The sequence below is a fragment of the Diadema antillarum genome, unplaced genomic scaffold (assembly GCF_040938485.1).
Source record: "Diadema antillarum isolate AM-2024a unplaced genomic scaffold, OU_Dant_1.0 seq00000063_RagTag, whole genome shotgun sequence".
In the NCBI taxonomy this organism is placed as follows: Eukaryota; Metazoa; Echinodermata; class Echinoidea; order Diadematoida; family Diadematidae; genus Diadema; species Diadema antillarum.
This window is the reverse complement of record NW_027271166.1, coordinates 482,501-505,000: the sequence shown is the minus strand read 5'-3', so window position 1 is coordinate 505,000 and position 22,500 is coordinate 482,501. Positions and strand designations below refer to the sequence as shown.

General features: G+C 39.9%; 1 protein-coding gene across 1 annotated transcript; it reads right to left on the bottom strand.

The window, feature by feature from the left end:
* Positions 1 to 2,896: 2,896 nt before the first annotated feature.
* On the bottom strand, positions 2,897 to 17,674 carry LOC139725850 (uncharacterized). Its single transcript, XM_071636929.1, has 5 exons — positions 17,570 to 17,674; positions 14,105 to 14,489; positions 7,623 to 7,679; positions 4,197 to 4,328; positions 2,897 to 3,007 (listed from the first exon to the last, which is right to left on the bottom strand). The coding sequence occupies exons 2-5, from the start codon at positions 14,474 to 14,476 to the stop codon at positions 2,897 to 2,899; spliced, it is 672 nt and encodes a 223-aa protein (XP_071493030.1). The 5' UTR covers positions 14,477 to 14,489; positions 17,570 to 17,674.
* Positions 17,675 to 22,500: the final 4,826 nt, after the last annotated feature.

Here is a 22,500-nt window from a genome sequence, read left to right as displayed (position 1 = left end):
TTAGCTATGAGGGAATCTAACGTGAGGTCACTACAAAATGTTATCTAGCTTTATAAATTTAAAAAAAAAAGAATCTCGTATATGGGTTGATTAAAGTACTTGTATATACACTTAACTACGATCATGAAAAGCAAGAACGTCAGGCCGGTAAGCAGAATCTTAATTATCAGTGCACTCGTAAATTCAAATTACGCTGAGGGTGTTTCATGCACTTATATTCAGATAAGGTCTGGTGCACCCTTATTAAATTTATACAATGATGATGATAACATTAATAGAAATAACTGTAATAATAATAATAATTATTATTATTATTACCATTACTATTAAGATCATTGTAATAATTACAATAATAAACATATTTAGAATAATAAAATCATAAAGCAGTAATAATGATAGTAACAATATAGAAATAAGACTACCACATTAAGGTATGCGTGCACGAGACGAACAGAACTGGACAGATACATCCTTCCTAATCGTTTGCAAAATTTGTTTACGCTGAGTGAAATTAAAAATTAGTTTGAAAAAAAAAAACGACATGAGGAATACCAGTAATCTTTCTTTTCATTTTCATGACCACCAGAGTAAATAATTTGTTGGGAGTCATTGCAGCACACATTCTCGAAAGGCAACTGACTACACTGTAAACATTTGGTAAAGAAAGAATATTTTGCTTGACGTTCTCTGTCTAAGTAACAAGCTCCACCTTAAAACCTCACTTTTATCAGGTATGGACTGCAGCATCATGCGATGAACGCATGTAAAGTTTTAAGATAGAACAACGGTAGTACTAAAGACTATTCATGAATCCTTTTCTACGGAGTGACTGAACATTTGCGTAAAACATTTGTTGTAAGACAACATTCGCTGTTTATAGATGCAACATAAGGAACCATGTGTACGTATGATACGTCGAAAGCAATCTCTTTTTTTCGAATTTGCAAAAACATAAGCAATCTTCGCTTTTTACTTCTTTCAATTACTTTATAATATTACGGTACGTACAGTGAGGTTACTTTCAGCTGAAAAGCAAACTTGACAAATACACAAATGGATGCACAAAGGAAATGCAACATGTACGAACATGACTGATTCCAGAAATTACATGTGGAGTTTACCACTCAAAAGTGCCAGCAGTGATTTAGTCCTACACAAGCAATGAATACTGTGACTGCTTTTTGCTAAAGTAGCTGCCTGTTACACGCAGAGATGTATTGAACGAATGTATACGGTCACATCGTAGGCAAAAGCATAATAAAATGAATACGTCCTTGTCATAAATGTTTTCAAGAGCCCATCTTACTTCCTTTTCCAAGACACAATCCTCTCACATATAAATCATCTTACCTCGACAGCTCGAACATTCATAATTATGGTTGACAAAAAGTGGTAAAATATATTCTGTAACATGTTTCTGCCAATCGAGTGATTATTGATATTACTGTCTTTGACTGAAACACCTGCATTAGAGTTCGACCCACACTTAAGTTGGCATCTCACTGACTCGGAGACTCGGTGACGACCTGGTGGCGACTCGACTCTAGCTGCTCGCGGAGACATCTCAACGACGTCTCCGCCACGTATCCTGCAAATAAGCACGGTCTCCGCAGAGTCGCGAGAGACCGGGATATGTTTGATTTTTCGAAGACTTTTTTCCTAGTGGGGATGCCCAGCTTGTCTCGGAGACGTCTCCGCGATGTCACCTACACGTTATACGAAACAGATCTTGTCCATGACGTCTCCAACGTCTCTGCGACCTTGCGGAGACCACTACCTTGTTTAGAGATGTCTCTGTGGATATCGCCCTGAAGTCACCTTCTTGGTGAGAGATCTTGGTCTTTCGAGTGGCGGTGACTGATCAATCGTTGCGATGTCTCCGCCAGTGAGATAGGTCTTCAACTGATGAGATGACACGGAAATGTCCCCCTTCGATAGCGAAATCTTTCGTTTCACAGGAGTCTTGAGAGCTATAACTGCATGACCTAAAACCAACAGTGCTGTGGCATCCCTTGAGAAGGTCGCTCTGAACTTTATCACTGCTACAAGAAAAGTTGGCCAAAACTAGGCAATATTATAGTCATAACTGCGCACAAGGTACTGGTTGTATTACTTCCATGCCTGGCCATAACATAGTCACTCGCTATTGCTAATTACGATTGCTCGAAAGAACGCGGTGTTCTAACAGTGAAACCTGGCGGTGATATTGGAACATTTTCTGTTTCCTTAAAATTTGAAAACACTGCATAAGTCGGTTATTTATTACAGCCAATCATTATTGTAACCACCAATAATGGCGGAGTGCACAGTCCCACTGTAAACACTCCTTGTATAGTGGCCACAACTAAAAATAAAACCCGTCATCGTGAAAGCAGCAATGCAGGATGATTTCAAACATTTTCCACAGAGTGTCCAAACTGTTTACACATTGAAGGAAAGTGTGTCGCCCTTAATATGATATCGGCATTCTAACAAGAATTTGTTTCGGTCTGAAAACTGCTCGTCCGCAAGACCTTGGTCAAAATAACATGCCAGAGTATAGCTGGGGCTCGCGGAGTCAAACGTACACCCTTAAAAAATCTGGGTCAGAACTGACCCGGAACCAGGTCCGTTAGGGTCACACCCCATTCCGGGTCAAAAATGACTTGAAATTTGTTCATGAAGACTCGGATTGGGGTCACTCTGACCCAATTCATGACTCTGAAAGGGGTCATATCTGACCCCATTCCTTGTCATTTCTGACCCGGTACGGAGTGTGACCCCAAAGTACCCGTTACGGGTCTGCTCTGACCCGGATGTTTTAAGAGTGTATAGCCACGTGTAGGAGGAAGTCGTCACGTTGTGACGATGGGCGTGGTCACGTTTATTATTAAGCGAGAATAATGAGCAAGAAATCTCAGCGTGGACAGCAGAAGCCTTGGAATCCCACACACATTGAGAGAAGAGCAAAGACAGATTCGAGGAAGCTGAGAATGCTGATGAGGGCGTCCATCACTTTTCTCGGCGACTGTGAAATGGAATTAAAAAAAGAATTAAAGGCATCAATCACAATTTGCATATGTACTAAAAAGACGCAGCTTTACTGCTTCAAAACAATTCTAAAATGTGAGTTAGGGATAGAAACAACCAACGTAAAAATTGTTTATCATACAATAAAAATATTAAGTATTGTTAAATATACAAAATGTGAACAATCATTTCAATGAAATCGTTTCCAGAATAAATCGTCTAGACTTATGGTTTATATAGAAAAATAGTGATATCTCTGTATATTTCTGGCTTTATTGCCAAAGCTTTTTGTGATCCCACTGACCTACACATATGCATCAAGTGTGAGAACTCGAACAATTTTTTTTAAATCACTGCTCCCAATGGTAACAATGGCTTTAACATCGTCCAGTGATCAAATCCTAATTTGGGCTACAGCTTCAGTCTGACACCGTTTCATAATAGGCAAGGGCCTACTTGAATGCTGTCGATATAAGATATTAACCACTGGAGCAACATGCAAAAGTTATTCAGTGACTGTGCGTAACTTGCCATGCTATTATTTCTACGAGTTCACTATTCTATTAAAATCATTCTCTCACCTCTCCAGTCAACTGTATGACAGTGGGCCCTACAATAGATTGTGTGTATTACTATTGCACAAAAACAGTGGAATGAAACATTCATGACTAGCTTAGGCTGCAACGTCACATCAGGCTGTTTATGATATTGTTTAACTGGTTTTTTTTTTATTGCATGGACAGTAGGCCCAATATCAAAACAAAATACCGTAGATGAAAATGGTATATCACCATCAATAAGCTATTGTTAACCTTTCAACAAACTCTAATGTATTTTTAACATCGCAACTGCTGATCTACATATCTTTTGTTTTAAATACGTCGGACAAAAGGAACATGTCACTGAGACCACGTACCCTAGTATCAGGGCAATAACCTCTCGGACAATTACCTCCGGCTAAATACTGCTTATTGATAAGGTTATAATAGAGTAAAGGGTTAGGGTTAGGTTCAGGGTTACCCTAGAACCCTTACGCAAAGTGGACCATTTCTGTTTCCTTTGTGTGCGTGTATGAGATGATATCGTCATGCTGTGGGATCTGGTGTCAGTGTGTGTCATACATTCGGTAAAAACATAAGCAAGTGAACACAGTGAAAGACACAACACAACACTGATACTCAACCTACATCTTCTGCAGAAGTACCGCAGTGGAGATAGGCACAAATGTAGTCCGTGCGAAATCCTGCCAGTGCGTGAATGGAGCCTAGCACAGCGGACGATACGAGCGAGCAGGCACTGAGAATCATAAATGCCGCAACCTATCGGATGAAAAGAGAACATGTTTGAGTCAATCGGATACCCCCACCGAGTTCGGTGGATACCCCCATCGTGAAACATCATACTGTACGAGCTGAAATTACATGAAGATTTGCATAACTCCTTTCTCTTGCGTTGTATAGCATGTTTTTTATTCGCAGTGGCGGATCCAGACGGGGGCGCACCGGGCGCGCCCCCCCCCCCTCTTTATTTTTTGTTAAAACAAAAGAAATAAAAATAAGGAAATGGGGGATGGGGGGTGAGTGCGCCCCTTTTAATTTGGTAAAGGTGCCTCCCCTTTACGGAATTCCTGGATCCGCCCCTGATTCGTGTATTACAGCTACTTTGTAATACAAGGATTAAACTGAGAAGACTTTGCGCTTGTCACATACCCAAAGCTGTGTAAATAAACACGAGAAAACTACAGGAGTACATAGTACTAAAATCGATGAACTGTTTGTTAATGAGGACATTCAAAACCCTAATTGTCAATGACAGAATAGGGATGAAGTGCTTCACCAAAAGACGCTTCTTGGCGGCAATCGGATTCAAATAAGAGACCTTAAGAATGCGAAACCGTGCTATGAGATTGTCCACTGAGACGTCACTGCAGGTTATCCGACATTATTATGTGCGCATCAAAACAGAAGCAACAGACATGAATTCGCAGGAAGGGAAGTCGTTTAGTTTATCATCTTTGGCAATAAATCACTTCTGTCAAGCAAAGATAAGTAATCAATCCTCGCTCTGTTTTCCAGCGGCTCCTATAGGACCTTTCTATCTCACTCGTGTCTTTGCTATCAAGAACGAAGAAGAAACAGCGTCCGCTTCTGTTTGATAAAACAGTATCACGTATACACCTAGGAATGACATCGCCTTGTGCATACGAAGACACTCTGTTGCTTAATTCGACTGGGACAAGAGTGGTATAAATCCCCATCTGTGCCATTAAACTGCACTTACACCCATTGCGCAGGTAAAATGTAGCACACTGGCGCTGTGATTGTGATCGGAAACCAGTAAAATGTTGCAACTGATTAACAAAATTTTCCTATGACGTAAACATGGCAAATAGGCACTGAATCGATCAGTGTCCGTGAATATGAATAACCAGTAAATGTATTACTTGTATCATACCATTATTTTGCCAGTTGCTATTCACAAAGGTCCAACATGGCTACTTGCTCTGACAACATAGGAGGATGTTAGTTTTCACATTCATTTCTTTATAGGCTGTTTAGAAAATTTAAGGACCCTACTCAATGCACAGTTGTCATTTTGTCTATGTTGGGTAAAATGTTTGTCGGAGGTTTGCGTGACGACTGTCCACTAAATATACAACAGCGCATGTTTGAAGAATGAAGAATAACTAAAGCTGCCGTGTACAGTGCACTACCGTTATAACGAACACGGTTAGAGCTAAATTTCGGTTAAAGCAAAGTAAAAATTCAGGCCCAAACGCTATTCGCTATATGTTTTTTTTTTTTATTATTATTATTTGTTCTGTTATAACTAAATTTCGATGTAACGAAAGAAAACTGCCGGTCCCGAGGATTTCGTTATAACGGGAGTCGACTAAGGTAGTATAGTAAAAAGCTCTCATCTGTAAACTTTAAAGTGGGTCTGCACTGGAAAGAAACATGTCTAGCGCCATCATAAGGCTCATTTTTCTCTGTGGTGCCCAGCATTTCTCTCACAATGCCGAGCGGCGTGCAGCAATTAACCCGTTCCATACTGAATTCTGATATCCCCATAGACTTAACACACACAACACCAGGTTCCCGTAAATGTAGGGGATGGCCTAGCAGTGCAGCGGCTCGCTTCGATCCCGCACTATCTTGCGCAGTCCAGTGCATACGTATATGTATACCACGTACCATAGTACCATGGTACGTACCATTATACGTTGTCACTTATCACTTCGCGATCTGTTCGGTGCTTTCAAACACTGTCTTCAACACTCAGATCGTTTATTCTGATCGTTGTGTCGAACTTCAATCTGCGATTATGTCGCGGGTACGACTTGGTAAATGCTGGATCCAGTGGGAGGAGATGCGAGCTGCGCTGGTGTATAGCGAGTAGGTCACTGGGCTGAGTGAGTGGATTGTCGTGGATCTCTCTCGCGACAAGTAACCCGTTCCTTCGCGATCGGCCGAAAGATCGAGGCCGCGCCGGGCGGGCCGGGCTGGGCTCTCGGTACCCCACCATATTATGCACTGCTTGTGTGTGTTCTCTCGGCTCTGCGCACAGCTGCAGCTGTGAGATTGTGCGCTGACCGGCAGGCGGCGATCAAGCACAGTATAAAATAACGATGTAATCACAGAACTAGAGTTCTGTGGATGTAACCCGGCCACAGGAAGTTTTGATAGATGGCGCTCTTTACACAAAAAAAAAGTTCTGGCATCAAAATAATGGCTAGTGAAGACCGGCTTTAAGGCTTAAAGCACTTAAAGGACAAGTTCACCTTCATAAACATAAGAATTAAGAGAATATGGCAATATTAGTAGAACACATCATTGAAAGTTTGAGGAAAATCAGACAATCCGTTCAAAAGTTATGAATTTTTGAAGTTTTTGTGCAGTACCCGCTGGATGAGAAGACTACTGCAGTGTATGAATAACTTAGATGTCACATGCGTACAACAATATAAGGAAAATATAAAGAGAATTTCACAAAATTCCATCTTTTGAAAAAAGTACACATTCCCCTGCCTCGTTACCAACAAATGTTATGGATAATATTATTCCCCCTGCCTTTAGAAAGAGGCAAGTCAAGTGCTCTTTTATTATGCGAAAAAAGTGAAAATATGTTGAATTTTCTTTTACATTTTCTTTATACTGTTGTACGCATATGACTCACAAGCTGTAGTAGTCTCCTCATCCAGCGGTTCCAACACAAAAATTAAAAAAAAATCATAACTTTTGCATCGATTGTCAAATTTTCCTCAAACTTTCACTGATGTGTTCTACTAATATTGTTGCATTTTCTCAATCCTTATGTTTATAAAGGTGAACTTGTCCTTTAATGACATGAAAAGCGCTAGAAAATAGATTTGCTGTTCACCACTACAATCCCATGAAGGTGAAAATTTGTTGTGGGCAAACGTGTTCGTTATTCTTTCTTCTTCCACGCACGCGCAAACTGTGTCTTCTCGTGAAGAGGGGAATAAGGGGGGGGAGGGGCATAAGAAAGGAAGAAGGAGGGTGGGGTGGAGTAAACAATCAGTTCCATAACATTGTGGTCATCTACTGATTGCCGCCGAAGACATTTTGTCACAATGGTCATTGAATGCTTACCAATCGTTTTGCCTTGCATCTTGTGAACATTCCCAGCACGCCTCCCGTGATGTATAGCTGTGACAAAATAAGAAAAGAAATAGCGTTCTGCGATAAGACTTACATCAGATGGCATGAGAATTGAAGTTAATAACAAGTTACCTGATTTCATCGAATGACAAAGATAACTTCCTAGCTCAACCCTGCGATCCCAAATGAAATTCTCTTTCCTGATTATCTGCCACATCCATGCTGTGTACACGTTTCAAACAGAGCACTCGCCTTTACACCTAGACGAATGTCACATTTTCTGTTTCTTTCGCAGCTTTAAAAGATTACCAGATGAAACCCTCTACGTTTGTTGATGTTATCGTATGTTTTCACAATAACGAGCTTTAGATCTGCGTCGTGAACGACAAGATGACGCTAATTATGTGAACAAAATGGTGTTCTGCACATGCGCGATACAGCTGTTTCTATTGTCCAACCCGGGAGGTAGCGTGCATAGGCGTTTGCGTCGCAGAGCAAAAACTCGCTATTGTCATGAGCAGTTCAGCGTCGATTTGACAATACGTGAAAAAAAAACACATGTAAGACCGTCGACATCGACGGGTGTCAATCTCTTGTCAACAGTCCAGTCACCAGACGGCCATTATAACAATATTTCGAAGACACACATATATAAAACGATCACTGTGATGGCAAAACTCCTCAGTTCCCAGGCCTTTAAAACGACGTGAGGGGGAGCTGTAACGATCGAGAGTTGACACGGAGGAGGTTTCACCCGGGGAGATGGTACTTATCTTATTGGTCTCACATTTCTGGCTACATTGAGGCACATTTTGTTTTTTGACGAGTTCACCCATGCCAATGTCAAAGAGCAACGCAAGTTAACATTGTCATGATTGCCTCACGTACTTATCGCACTGTGACGCAGTGTGGCGTCCCAGCGGGTAATGGGAGACAAGTTAAGTGATATAAAGAGGGAAAAGAGAGAGGAAGAGGGGGAGGGAGAGGAGGAGGAGGGGAGCGAGGTTAGTGATGGATAGGTGGCAGTAATGGGAAGAAAAAGAACAAATCAAACAAAGGGAAAATAAGGCCAAGATCAAGCACATGGTAAACAGCAGGTCGCTGTGGGAAACGCAGTTCGGTGTGGAGTACATTGGTGGGGGCAGGGGGTACGTCTTGTTTAACACACGTCTCCATCAGTGGTCGTTCGCTGCAGTCTTCTTGTGTAAGAACATTGAGCAACTTCTAAGCCTATGACTTTGCCAAAGTCTAGCCAACTTTTTTTTCACTTTCTTTTTAACAAAAGCAGTCCCTTTACTATCCCCTTTCTTTCGAGTCTCTAGAAAATTTCAAAAAACAAAGCATTTACGTCATACCAACTAATCTATGTGGACAAAGCCAAATTAATGTCCCGTTAGTGTGGAAGTAGTAGAACATTGCCGCTTATACATTATGCATAATGACTCACATACTGATATATCAAGCAGAGTTGTTCAAGTTATTTTGCTGTAGCTTTTCCTTACACGCTCTCAATCGCGTTTGATGGAATACCACCCCTCCCATCTTTCCCTTCCCGCCTCCATCTTCAACTCTACCTCTCCCCCTCTCTTTCAATCTCACCACCTCCCCCCCCCCCACTCAAAGTCTCTCTCTCTCTCTCTCTCTCCCTCTCCCCTATATTTCTATCTCACTACACTCCTTCCCCCCCCCCCATCTATCTCTCTCTCTCTCTCTCTTTGCACAAGATTCTTCCTTCTTGGAGATTTCAGTAGCGTAAATCAGGTGACGATGTAATGAAAGCGATACCGCCATTTCGAGCAGAGGCGAGTCACAATAATATTCTCTGTGTAGTTTTTAAGTCTTTATACCCACCTTAACTTCCGAAACAACCAGCACAACAATCTCCTCCCTCCCTCCCACCTATTTTTCCTTCAAAATACTTTTTATCTCAATAAAAACTTATTAGGCAACGTACGCTCCAGAAATTTATCACTGCAAAACATTTCATGATTTATTTTCTTCATATAACTGTTCCTCAGTATCATACTTTTTCGCCCAATTCTAAACAAGTTGCATGAAAACAGAATGACAACTGATAAAAGAAAAAGCGAAACAAACTCCAGATCCAGTCAACTCCAAGGAATACTGCGCGGTACGTAGGTTCTTGCCACGTGCAAAATGACGCTACTTGAATATGCTTTGTGTCACATCGCTCTGGGCTATATGCTTTTCGCGAACCTTTCCCTCATCCTGACAAAATGTTGGCAGTTTTCCAGTAAAAACTATAGGTTTTCAGTGTCTTAGTAACATGTTGCCAGGATGGGAAGAGGACTGCAGTTTCTCACGTTGAAGAGCGAGGACCAGGGGAGGGAGCCCAGCACAGCAGATGAAGTATCATAGCTCGCAGAGGTCACTGGGTCCTGTCATTACATGTACATGTATCTGTTTCCAAAGGGGATCGAGGTTTCGGTCCAGGGAACACTTCGAAGAACTGACGGAGCACTTAAAGTGTACGGTGACATGGATGAATATTTACTGTAACAAATACTTTGAAGAGCAGATGGCGAAGCATAACACGTATTTTATAAAATTATGTTAGTATACTTTTTACAAGAGCCATAATGAATGCTGTAGAAAGAGAGGAACAAAATATAACATTGGACAGCGCCCTCAGGGGAGTATCGTTGGCCCTTGGCGGAATGACTTTGAATGATCAATCATTTTGCCAACAAGCGATAGTCAGATATCACCATTGTCCCTATGCACAAGGTGACTTGGGTGGCAGAATGCCTCCTTGATGCGATTTCCATGATATAGACAGATCCTCAAATTTTGTGTGTGTGTGGGTGTGTGTGTGTGTGTGTGTGTGTGTGTTTGTTTGTTCGTTTACTTGGTTGTTAGTGAGCGGTTTTGGGGTTTTGTTTTTGTTTTTGTTTTTGCTGGTTTTTGTTTGTCTTTTATAATTCGTTCAGTTCGTTCGATTTCTTTACTGTTCAATCTAAAATGAAAAACCTCTTTGAGGCTGCATTCAATTTTGATAGTGGACTGAGAGTTGTTGCACAGGAGAAAGACGTAATTGTAAAATTGTAATCACGTTTCAGTATTATCTTGCTGTTTAAATCTTGCTGTTTATGTTGGTACGTGTAAACGCACACCCGAATCACGAATTCAAACTATTAAAATGAGATTGGCGCATCAGTTCAGTCGTTAATCATTGTCTGCCGTGGATGATTGAATCTAATCGGGAGTACGCGGTGATGGTGACTGGTAACATGCAGGGAAACTTACGCATTGTACTCGTACTTCGACGCTACACACGGTGAATAATAAACGCTCAGTAGCTCAATAAATAAGCTAGTTCGGAGTTAGCTCATGGGCGCATTGGTACGAATGACCTTTCTCTTTTCTCAGTCGGTTAGGGGAACTTCACTAGTTTTAGAGCGACATAATGCATAAGCTTTACATAACAATTTATGGGATTCACAATCCTGTTCAAACAAAGAATAAAGTTGCGCAGACCAGATGAGCAGAACGATCCGTCAATTTACACTTGGGAAAGCATCCATTTCATTATTTTGCATTGAATGTATTGACAATCTCTTTCTATTGATATTGCCAATTACCACTTTTGCTGTCAGGTGGATGTGCTGGCAAGCAGCATTTATAAGTATCTCATGAATAATCATTACATTACAGATGCTTATCCCAGTGAATTTAAAAACCATTATGCCTGTTGGTCCGAATGACCTTGTTTCTGCTCATGCGCAAAGTGGAACTACGAACTGGCTTAACCCTATAAAGCCCAAGCTATTTTGACCCTTCCCAGGCCCAACTTTGTTATTGTTTGATGTTTCATCGTCATATTTGGCACATGGGTAGAGCAACTCATACTCTACGTGACCGCATACTTGAATTTTTTCAAGGTCACCTATAGAGGGCGCTATTTACCAAAATATAAAGAAATACATAGGAAATATGTCAAAAACATGATTTTTCTGTATAATTTCTTTATCCCCAGTATATATGTCTTATCACAGACAAATATTTTTCATATTTGCCACATATGATGTGCAAGTCAAAACTCATTATTTGTTATGGTTGAAATTTCTCAAGGTCACCACATGGGGGCGCTATTCATAACGAAGTAAAGAAATACATTATGAGACCTGTGATGTATTGTTTGGGATAGGTACATGCATACTTATCATATTTCATATTCCCATAATATTGGAATTTAAAGTTTGCAGATTGATAATGTGATAAACAAATGATATTAGAGGTATAACTTGGGTGAAGGAATCAAAATGACACAAAATATAACGGCAATCTTTGGAAAATACTGTTATTTTCAAGTATCTCTATTATATCTATTGTTTTATGCTGTTGTCGCAGAAAAACAAAGGAAATAATAGGAAAAACATTTCAGGGCCATAATTACTTCACATTTTGCTTCTTCAGCAAATTTCAGCCAAGATACGCAAAATCTGACTGACATGGTTGTCAGTTTATGGTTGCCATGGCAACCAGCAATATCAAATATAGCTAAATTATATATCAAAATGTTCGGAATAAGATTTTAGGAAAATTCACCAAATTTGGTTAAAATTGGATTAAGGGCGAAGGAGTGGCGAATGAAAATCTGGGAGGGGGGCACAATGTGCCCCCCTTGGGCTTTATAGGGTTAAATATTGATGCACGAGGCTGCATTGGCACTTATTTCAATGCTTTGTTACATTTATGCTTTGTTTTTGTTTGTTTTTACGCGACTTCGGAGTGTATATATTTCATGCCATGTCTAAACTATATATCTTTTAGATGTGATACAAATATCATACACACAATGCAAAATTGAGGAGCACACTATACTCTGGGGAGTCGCATACAGGAAGATACGTTTGTATATACATGTAGTTTGATTTGATGCAAATTTCGTTATGAAGCAGTAATATAAGTGTATATAGGCATATTGTTTTCTATCGCATATTTTGTTATACAATTCATTAAAGGGATGGCACAGTGTAGATATATTATTTATTGAGATGGGAATTCAGCTTTTAGGGGTTTTTTGTGAGATAATCAGAAACCACTTGTGAAATATTAAAGAGCATACAATTCTGAGAGTCCTGAATTCAAAGTTTCTTTATGAAAATAGATTTTGAAATGGATGGGATATCAAAAAAAAAAGACAGTTAAACAAAGAGTTCCTAATAAAAGGTGGGTCTCACTCTTTATTAGGGTCCCATTGTTTTGGATACCTCAGCCATTTCAAAACCAATTTTTTTTGTCAAATAAACTTTGAATTCCTCTTAGAATTGTATGCTCCTTCATTATTTCATAAGAGGTTTCTCATTATCTCACAAAAAAAAGTTGGAAACCTGAAGCCCCATTTCATTCTCAACCAAAATTATATCATCCCTATAAAGGCAACGAGGGTTATCAGACTGGAGCTTTGGGTAACGTTTTCCTCGAGAGTACGGTACATGTAGGCCTACATAATGTTCCCGAAAACGAAAATTGTCTACTATAGACCGACATGCGGTCGTGAATCAAACTGAACGTATGCAGATGCATTCGCACCGTCAGCTCTGCCCGTGTATACCACGAGACTCACATGTAGGCATATACATCTCTTCTCTCGGATTGAGTAATCATAGTGATGACGCCACATTGATTTTAACTTCTGTGACTAGTATAATCAGATCTCTTTCTCTTTATCTTTCCCATTATCATAAGAACCCAGATAATGAAACCCACCATTCCATTCTCCTTAACTCTTACCAACTTACCACGATTGCAAGTCAATATCGTCATGATAACTTTACGATGAGAAATAAATCCTATCTTTAATAGACTACTTGTATGATTACAAAGCTATCTTCGTTGTTATACCTCATAGGCCCGAATTCACGAAGGTGGTACAAACGAAACCATGGTTTAAACCATGGACAAAAACCATGGAGCGCCAAGTGTCGCACGGAATATTTCGTTACGAAATTGGTCATTTCGTCGACAAAATGACCGTTTCGTTCACGAAATTATCATATCGTGGACGAAATGTTCATTTCGTTGCAAAATGTTGTCATTTCGTTACAAAATAATCATTTCATCGACGAAAAGACTGATTTCGTAACGAAATATTCCGTGCGACACTTGGCGCTCCATGGTTTTTGTCCATGGTTTAAACCATGGTTTCGTTTGTACCACCTTCGTGAATTCGGGCCATAGAGTTCCCGACGCACGCTCCCAATAGACATCCATCTCTCATAGTCTGCTCTATACTCCTAAAACCCGCATCTACTAGATTCACCACGACTGCATATCCAATATCGTGGTAGCTTTAGGAAAATGAAGACATCCGTCATGATTATGATGACAAGGCTATAGCTACCTCATATATTACATCACAAAAAGATCCTATCCATTTTCTAATTTAACACCACTATCATGAGCTGTTCAAGGAAAAATCCTCACCCCCTCCTACACTATCTACTTACCACGACTGCACATCCAATATCCATGGCAGGAATGAGGGGTCCGATGGTTGCTTCGGCAACGTAGGCGAAGACCCCAATGAGGACAATGACCACGCCCATGATGATCTGCATCACCGCCAGGATCTTGGCCACGCCCGAGTTGAACGACTCAAGGTACTGGCTCTCGTCCTCGTCCCGTCGCATGGAGATGTCGCTGAACAGGCCCTGCCGGAATCGCCCGCCTTTCACCGACCTCGATTTCTGGCCGGAGCTTGCCGGCATGGCGCCAGATTGGTGGAGACCGTAACTCTTCGACGACGAAGATGGTGGATCGAAGAGGATGTCGTTGGTGCCCCAGGGCTCGTGATCGTAGGCCTTGTCAGTCTTTACCATGATGTCGACGTCTCTAGTGTACGGGATCATGATGTCGTGGGGGAAATGGTTGACGCCAGGAAGAATAACGCAGTTGAAATGAAAAGATAGAGATCAAAGCAATGGTTTATGGGCAGCATCGACTGTATCGATCGAAGTCGATTCATACACAGCACTAAACGCTAATTATTACATAACTCGGCGTGCATAAAAATACGATTCCGCTTTGCGCGCGTAACCCTCGCATTCACACGGTCGTTAATTATGTTAATGACTTAGAACTGGAGCTCTCGGGGCGAATTCAAATGCTACATTACGACAAGCATTCATGCACGGTCGTGGCGACGTTGACTTTACCACGGTGAATTTACATACGGTGCATATTATACATTTCTTTTTAATTTTAGGACCCAGGAAGAAGCAGTAAAACCCATACCGTTCACGGACTACATTTCATGTGTCAAGTGGCAGTAGGCAAAATCGGTCAAAAATCAATAAAGAACCCCTATGGCACCGCTTCATTTACTATTCACGCAGTTGTAATATCTGTTCGTGCATTCCCTCTAATATGATTTTAAAATCATGCAGAACAGAAACTGACCATACATTATCCACGGAGAGGATAAATACACACAAATTTCTTTTTTGCAATAAGTATCTTTGCTTTATCAAAACTCGCTATCACCCCCCCCCCCCCCTCACCCCACTCTCTCTCCAGCTCTCTAATCAAGGTGAACCCAACCAAGTCCACTTGAACCTGATACAGCGGTTTCCCGAAGTTGAGGTAGGAGATGAATACGAGTACGCCAGAGCAACCGCCTGAAAAAAACAGTTACGACCACCGCACACGCGAGTGACTTTGACTGTGGGAATGTCAATTCCCCGGATTCTTTGCGCCACTCTCGAGTATGCTGACAACTCATGGTTGCCATGGAGATTGCTCAGGGTCATTTTTTTTCCAGCTCCAGTGCACTGAAATGGGCTTTTTCTTTTTCTTTTTTTTTAACGAGGTGAATTCCACCGCTGTTGAATGACCTGTTAAACAAAGTTCACGGGTTTCGGGCTAAACCCCGAAAGTGGGGCGAAAAGCTGGCAACGGTTTCGCATGTCCACGCACGAGGATTTAAGGTTTGACACGGGAGAAACATATGGCTCTTTTCTCGAGCCATACCTCAACATGAAAAAGAGGTTGTTATCGCCTAAATGTTCTATATATTTTCCCCTCGACTACATTCAAGCTTGTTTGATTCTCTTGACTTCATTTTCTCTGAATTTCACCAAATCCTGTCTGTCTCATTTTCTTTCTTTTCTCTGATATTTCCAATCTTCCGCTATCTCATCATCCCCTAGCTTCCTCTCCTACCTTTTGTTAGCTTCATCTCTTATTTTGTTTTCTTCTGCTTCTATTCCACCTTCGTATTTAGCGTCATCATCCTCTCCTTCTTCTTCATCCTTGTGATCAGCATTTTTTCTTCTTCTCCTTCATTTTGGCTCCATCTTCTTTGTCGTCATCATCTTCTTCTACATTTCTCTCCTCTTTCTTCTTCTTATTGTAATTAAAAATGCTGTGCTTTTTCTTCATCCTGCCCTGGCTTATGCTAAATTCCTGTCCTTCTCTTTCTTTCGCCGTAGTTTGTATTTCGTAGTGGCGTAAGCTTCTTTTCTTTTCTTTTCTTTTTTGAGGGGGGTATTTTGTTGTTTTTTCAAGGAACGCGCAAGTTTCAAACATAAGTGGGTCCCCCATTTTTCCCAGTATTGCAGAAAATGTTCACAAGAAAGCATGAAGGATTGATGTAAACTTCATAGAACGTCTGGCCAAGCGTATGTTTCAGTCTTCTTCTGCTTGAAAGTAACATAAACTGTGAAATGAAATGAGCTGAATTGAATTATCAATTTCATCACTACTGCAAGTGTCACCAATATCATTATAATTGCTACCCTTAGGCCTACTTAATTCATTTTCCAAAGCAACATCACCAATAATCCTAAAAATCTGACATGATCATTTAGTGAATTGCAGGGATGGTCATCATCGATACAACATGTTGTTCGTTAGTGAACAAGATCATACTTTTTCAGACTCATCTTATTTTATCCCATTGCTTTCTTTATAAAATCCTCCCCTCATGTATTTCCCCTCCCAACCTTATGTTAAGTTACAGTTCTCAACAACTATATAGTAGTATGTAGCCATTCATTTATTATATCCATCAGTTCAAACAGTTTGAATTACAGGTCGCAATTGCAGCACGAAGAGTGTTCACTGGCAGATAATAAACATATATAGTAATTGACGTTAATGTTTCTGCAGATACATAATGAAATCCATATCAATAGGCGGTCAAAGGAAAGAAATCACTCATAGTCCACATTTCGCACTATAAATATTTTATATGACACGTTTAATATGGGGGTTTACTGCAATTAAGAGCAGAATGCGGTGTCTTTCGTGATTTATGAATCAATTACACACTGGCATAATTCCCTTTACCATCACCATGACATTTATATCGCATAATACCACGTTGCAATATGAATCATAAGCTCTTCTCGAAATATTTGTAACGGCATGACTGTTTTCCCATTAATACGGGTAGCCTACAACTGCATTCCTTGAATCAGGTACACCTTGGGCAAAAATCCCTCGGGGCCAGAACGTTATCAGCTATACGACTGGCTGACATCGTCGAAAGTAACATTCACTTTTGTCACGTTTATGTCTATTTGACCTTCTTTCCAGCGTCAGGGTGCTAACATGAACTCCATAAATATGACTCCGAATACTTAATAAACAATTCTCTGGACGCGTCTTTCATCGCCGTGAATAAAGACGCAAAAGTGCGCTATACGCCATAGAGACAGAAGAATAGGAAAGAAAGGGTGAAACTAACTGTAGCAAAAGGAGCAATTGATGAGGTTGAGGTAGGGGTAAAACACTGAAGCCCTGATCAGTATAATCTTATTGATTTTTCTCCTGTGAAGAAATCAGAGATCTAAAGTTGTGGAAGTTGTGGAAGTGTACAATGCATTCACGACAAGTGTTAGCTAAGCGCCCCCACTTCCCCCTATCGCCAACAGACAAGCCGAGCGACATTCCGATGTTTCGATACATACCAGCTCTCTTGACTTCTTGACCCGCGGAAAGTTGTGGAGTCCTACAAGGCTTCGTGCTGTGAGGACCAGGCAGGGTGTCAGTGCTCGCTTCCCGCGTGAGGTGTCGCCGGGCTCTGGGCGGGGTAAAGGCATGGGATGCGCCACGCCGTGGATTTCGACCTAGTCCACGATTTTTCCAGCTGTCTCTAGTGAAGAAACAAACACGCAGAGTGTTTTCCGCGACACCTCAATGCCAGCCAAACTTTAGGTGGGGTTAAGGTTCCGTATTACGCGCAATTGTGTTCAAAATCAGAGTTACAACACAACCTATACAGGCAATCGCGCAATCCTCTTTTGTAGAAAGTCACCAAGGCCGTGTTTGGAAAGTATGTCAAGCGTAGAGTGGAAGTTGCATACCAATCCCGAGAGTTCCACATGGACTTGTGTTCAGTGAGAGTTTTCTCGCGATGCGATTGCCTAACAGCCTGAAGACGGGGTCACACTAGTAGTGAGGATAAGGATCGAGAGGTGAACCCGTGGATGGATGCCTCTTGGTCTATCTTCCGGGTCATCTGTTGCTTGTTTTAGTTTTCTGTCTTACCTTATTTGTGTTCCAGGACTTTTTCACCTCCAATTATGCTTCTTTCAAATACTATTTTCTCCCGGAGAAGGATTATTCCTGTTCTTAGCACATTGCAATTATTTCCGTTTCGTCTTTTGCAGGGTAGCAGGCGAACATTGCACTTGACAATAGAGTGTATAAAGATAATGATACTTTGGGAATCAATGAATACTAGAATCCATGGTGAGGAATACAAACAAGAATTATATATTCTTTATAAAATTTTGACCAACGTAGATTTTTATCGTAATGTGGATTAATATGATGTCAGAACGTGTTAGTTCATTTACTGAAATTGTCGTTTTCCATATGACATTAACGATGAGCGGAACACACACGCGCACTCATGCACATATAGACTTTTGACTGAAAATATATTATGCCCTGAACGTGATATCAATCCTATTGAAGAAAAAAAAGGCAAAATGTTAAGGGAACATAGAGCAATTACAAACCAAATAACACCAAAGAATATCGCGGGGGGGGGGGGCGCAACCACTCTTCAGGGTGGGGTGATCCTGGAAATGCCCATACCCCCCCCCCCCCACACACACACACATGCGTATACATCAGAAAACGTATAAACGTATTGTGTATACTTGCAACCGCTAATATTGAAACATGTTCCTCAAACAAATTAGGTTTTTTTTTCTCTCCACTTAAAGGGGTTGTACAGTTTCGGTTAAGACCTAACTTCAGATTTCTAACATTTTTTGGTGAGATAATGAAAAACCTGTTATGAAATATGAAAGAGCATGTAATTTTATGAGGAATTCAACGTTTATTTGATGAAAATTGGTTTTGAAAAAGCTGAGATATCCAAAAAGAGCGATTCTAATAAAGTGTGGGACCCACACTTTGACACGATCGCTTTGTTTTACCTTGTTTTTGGATGTTTCCGTCATTCCAAACCTGATTTCCATCAAGTAAACTTTGAATTCCTCTTAAAATGGTATGCTCTGTACTATTTCATAAGTGTTTTCTTGGTATCTCGCAAAAAGTTAAAAGGCCAATTCTCACCTCCACCAAAACTGTACTATCCCTTTAATCGTTTTAGTAAACACAATATTTTTTTTTTTCTTGTTACTACGTATACCTTATGACTATTTATCATTTACTTACCAAACTGATGCAATAAACCTGTTTAGAGAGAACAGGGAGAACAACTAGCCGGCCTCAGCTATAAGAAATTGTTGTTTACTTGTATGAAGTTGTTCTTACAATGCAAGAGAGCAAACATCACTCAACTCTGTGAAGTCGTTTGGCGGAAATCACAATTTTTCAAGTTCGTCATAACCATGTAATCCCCTGAAAAGTCCGGTCAATGCACCGCTGATCCACTTGGTCACCGCTGTTTCGACGATAAAAGTCGAAATCCAACTTTATGGTTATAATGGATCATATTATGCATGTTTGTTTTTTCTCCATTCATCCACCGTAAATCAAGTCCCCAATATCTGTAATGATAGACAAACAGCACTGAAGAACCTAGTTTGAAAATACATTCACAGTCGACTCTCTGTAGTCTTGTTCTCAGAATATTGTCTACTTGCCTCACTTCGTTTATATGAAAAAAAAAAGAAATGGTCAAACTTCGCAGCACCAAAGTGAGCAGGACCTCTCGATTCGTCACTTATTGCGGTCATGTCAATTATACGCTTAACATTCACCGCTCTTTTTTAAGCCTACAATGCAGATGAAAGGATTAAGAAAGAGACTTCCTAATCTATCGTTTATTAAATCACATGTTGATTTCAGAACTGAACCAGTGCACCCGCGAAATGCGAATATTATATTGATTGTGATCACTGATTGGGGATAATGACATTTTAAAGGAAACCAAAGGCCAAATATAAATGTTGATTGAGTGAAAACAGCAATATCAGCAACATCAGTACAAGTTTGAGGAAAATTCAACAGTCGATTTAAATGTTATTATCTTTTGAAGTTCCAGTGCTGTAACCACAAAATAAGGACAAGATCATGCTTTATGACGTCCATTTGGATTACAATGTGAAGAAAATAATTATACAGAAAATTAAAAAAAAATATTTGCTCTTCTCTCAAAAGGGAAAAAAAAAATGACTTGCATCTTTCAGAAAGCGGGCCGGGGGATGATGTCAGTGACAATCCAATCGAGAGAATGTCTCTTTTTCAAGGAAAATTTTTCGAGGAAAATTTCGTGAAATTCTACTTAGTTTTGTATATTATTGTCCAAAATGACGTCATGAAGCGTGGGGTCTCCTTTGCCAGTGATGGCGGCACCGAAACTTACAACGTTTGAATCGATTGTCCGATTTTTGTCAAACTTTCAGTGATGTGTTCGATAGATATTGGGATTTGGTTGCCTTTAAATAAGATTTGATTTCATTTCCAATGACAGCAGTATACTATAGCATGACTTATCATAATACCATGCGAAGGTCATAATCGCTGTTATATGAAAGATGAAAACGCACTGAACATGAATGCCAGAAATTGTATAACGGAAATAAAAACTTTTCCGATGTCTCAAAGACAGGTGATATCTTGAATTATAACATAGTTTGACGCTTCTAATTGCCTCTTCGATGAGAAAGGGGGAAACAATGGTAACAATTGACATGATATCATCAAAATGATTCTACCTTAAGATAATTCTCTTAAAAACAAAAATTAAAAATCGATTGATAAAAATAATTGATGACAGATCCACTAAGTTGCAGTCTGGAAAAGGAGACTACGTGAACCGCCGTCACCTTTCTCCCTGTGACCGAGTTCGATCCTGAGGTTAGTAGACGACATTCTCCGGAAAGATTTACTGTCAGGCAGAGGTCTTGCCGCCGTTTCTGTTGGCACACTACCATTCACTGCTGTAATGTAGCAACCGACAGAGTTTTAATGTCGAGTTGCCACATGTTATGATGTCGGCCTGAATCCTTGGGAATACGTCCCACTGGTAGATTGATTTGATATTGTGATGGTATGTTGCGCGTCTCTTGAATTTCCTTCGATCTGCCAAATGAAAATGAATATTTTTTGAGATTTTTTAACGATCATACAAAATAAGTGACAAAGAAATTTTGCTGTTAAGTTTGAAAACAATTCGAAGAGGATTCTAAAAACATTCAACTGAACAGAAAAACAAGTGACAAACCAACATCCTAAAGGGATAGTACAGTTTTGGTTGAGATGAGAAATAGGCTTTCGAATTGTTGCAAGATACCAAGAAAACACTTATGATATAGCACAGAGCATACCATTTGAAGAGGAATTCAAAGTTTATTTGATGAAAATCGGGTTTGGAATAACTGAAACATCCAAAAACAAAGTAAAACAAAGCGATGGTTACAAAGTGTGGGTCCCACACTTTATTAGAATCGTTCTTTTTTGGATATCTCAGCCATTCCAAAACCAATTTTTATCAAATAAATGTTGAATTCCTCATATAATTGCATGCTCTTTCATATTTCATATGAGTTTTCTCATTATCTCACCCAAAAATGTTAGAAACCTGAAATTAGGTCTCAACCAGAACTGTACGATCCCTTTAAGTTGATCTTAATTTGTTAAAATCGACTTCAATATATATATATATATATATATATATATATATATATATATATATAAAGATATACGACACGACATACGACGACTTACCAGACAGGTATCTTATCACCCCATTTGTGATTCTCTAAGGATACAAGTGTTAGAATTAAGAAATCAAAAGGAAAAAGGTATAAAATACAAAAAAAGACATAATGTCTTGCATGTTTCATTATGTTGTATGTAGCTCGAACTTACAAAAGAGTTTCAAGCTCAAGAAATAAAAATAAAAGATTAAAGGGGCATTCCAGACGATTTTCATAATTTTACATCATGTAGTACATAAATCGACAGCTCCATGTATAGATTCGTGGAATTTATTGTGGTCCTTGAGCAGAGAAACCAATAAATTGAAAATCTTAAATAAATAACACTGAACAGTGTTGATGACATCAGAGCCTCATATATTTCAGAAATGTAGCTGTGTAATTCCATTACAATACCGCTTGCTCAACAAGTTCACCTGTGAAAAATGTATGCATGCCTTCATCTTTTGTTCTGTTTCCTTGAGCCCCAACTCACACATTCTCATGGTGAGGCTGCCATGTCATTATCCTTGTTCATTGCAATTCATTATAGATTTTGAAAACATTCTCATTCCTCATACCAATCACTATAAATTTTGAAACTCTGTACTCAGTTTAAGTAATTTATAGTTGTTCAAGTGTAAAAATCTGAAAATCATCCGGAGGTCCCATTTAAGAATAATGGTAATGAAGCATAAATAAAACAAAAGAATAACTGA

What these genes read in the sequence shown, in the direction of transcription:
- LOC139725850 (XM_071636929.1), bottom strand. Translation starts at nt 14,476, where the DNA reads ATGGTAAAGACTGACAAGGCCTACGATCACGAGCCCTGGGGCACCAAC. An exon ending in ATATTGGATGTGCAGTCGTG is followed by an intron (nt 7,680 to 14,104) that starts GTAAGTAGATAG and finishes ATTTTGTCACAG; the next exon opens with CTATACATCACGGGAGGCGT. An exon ending in GATGCAAGGCAAAACGATTG is followed by an intron (nt 4,329 to 7,622) that starts GTAAGCATTCAA and finishes TTCATCCGATAG; the next exon opens with GTTGCGGCATTTATGATTCT.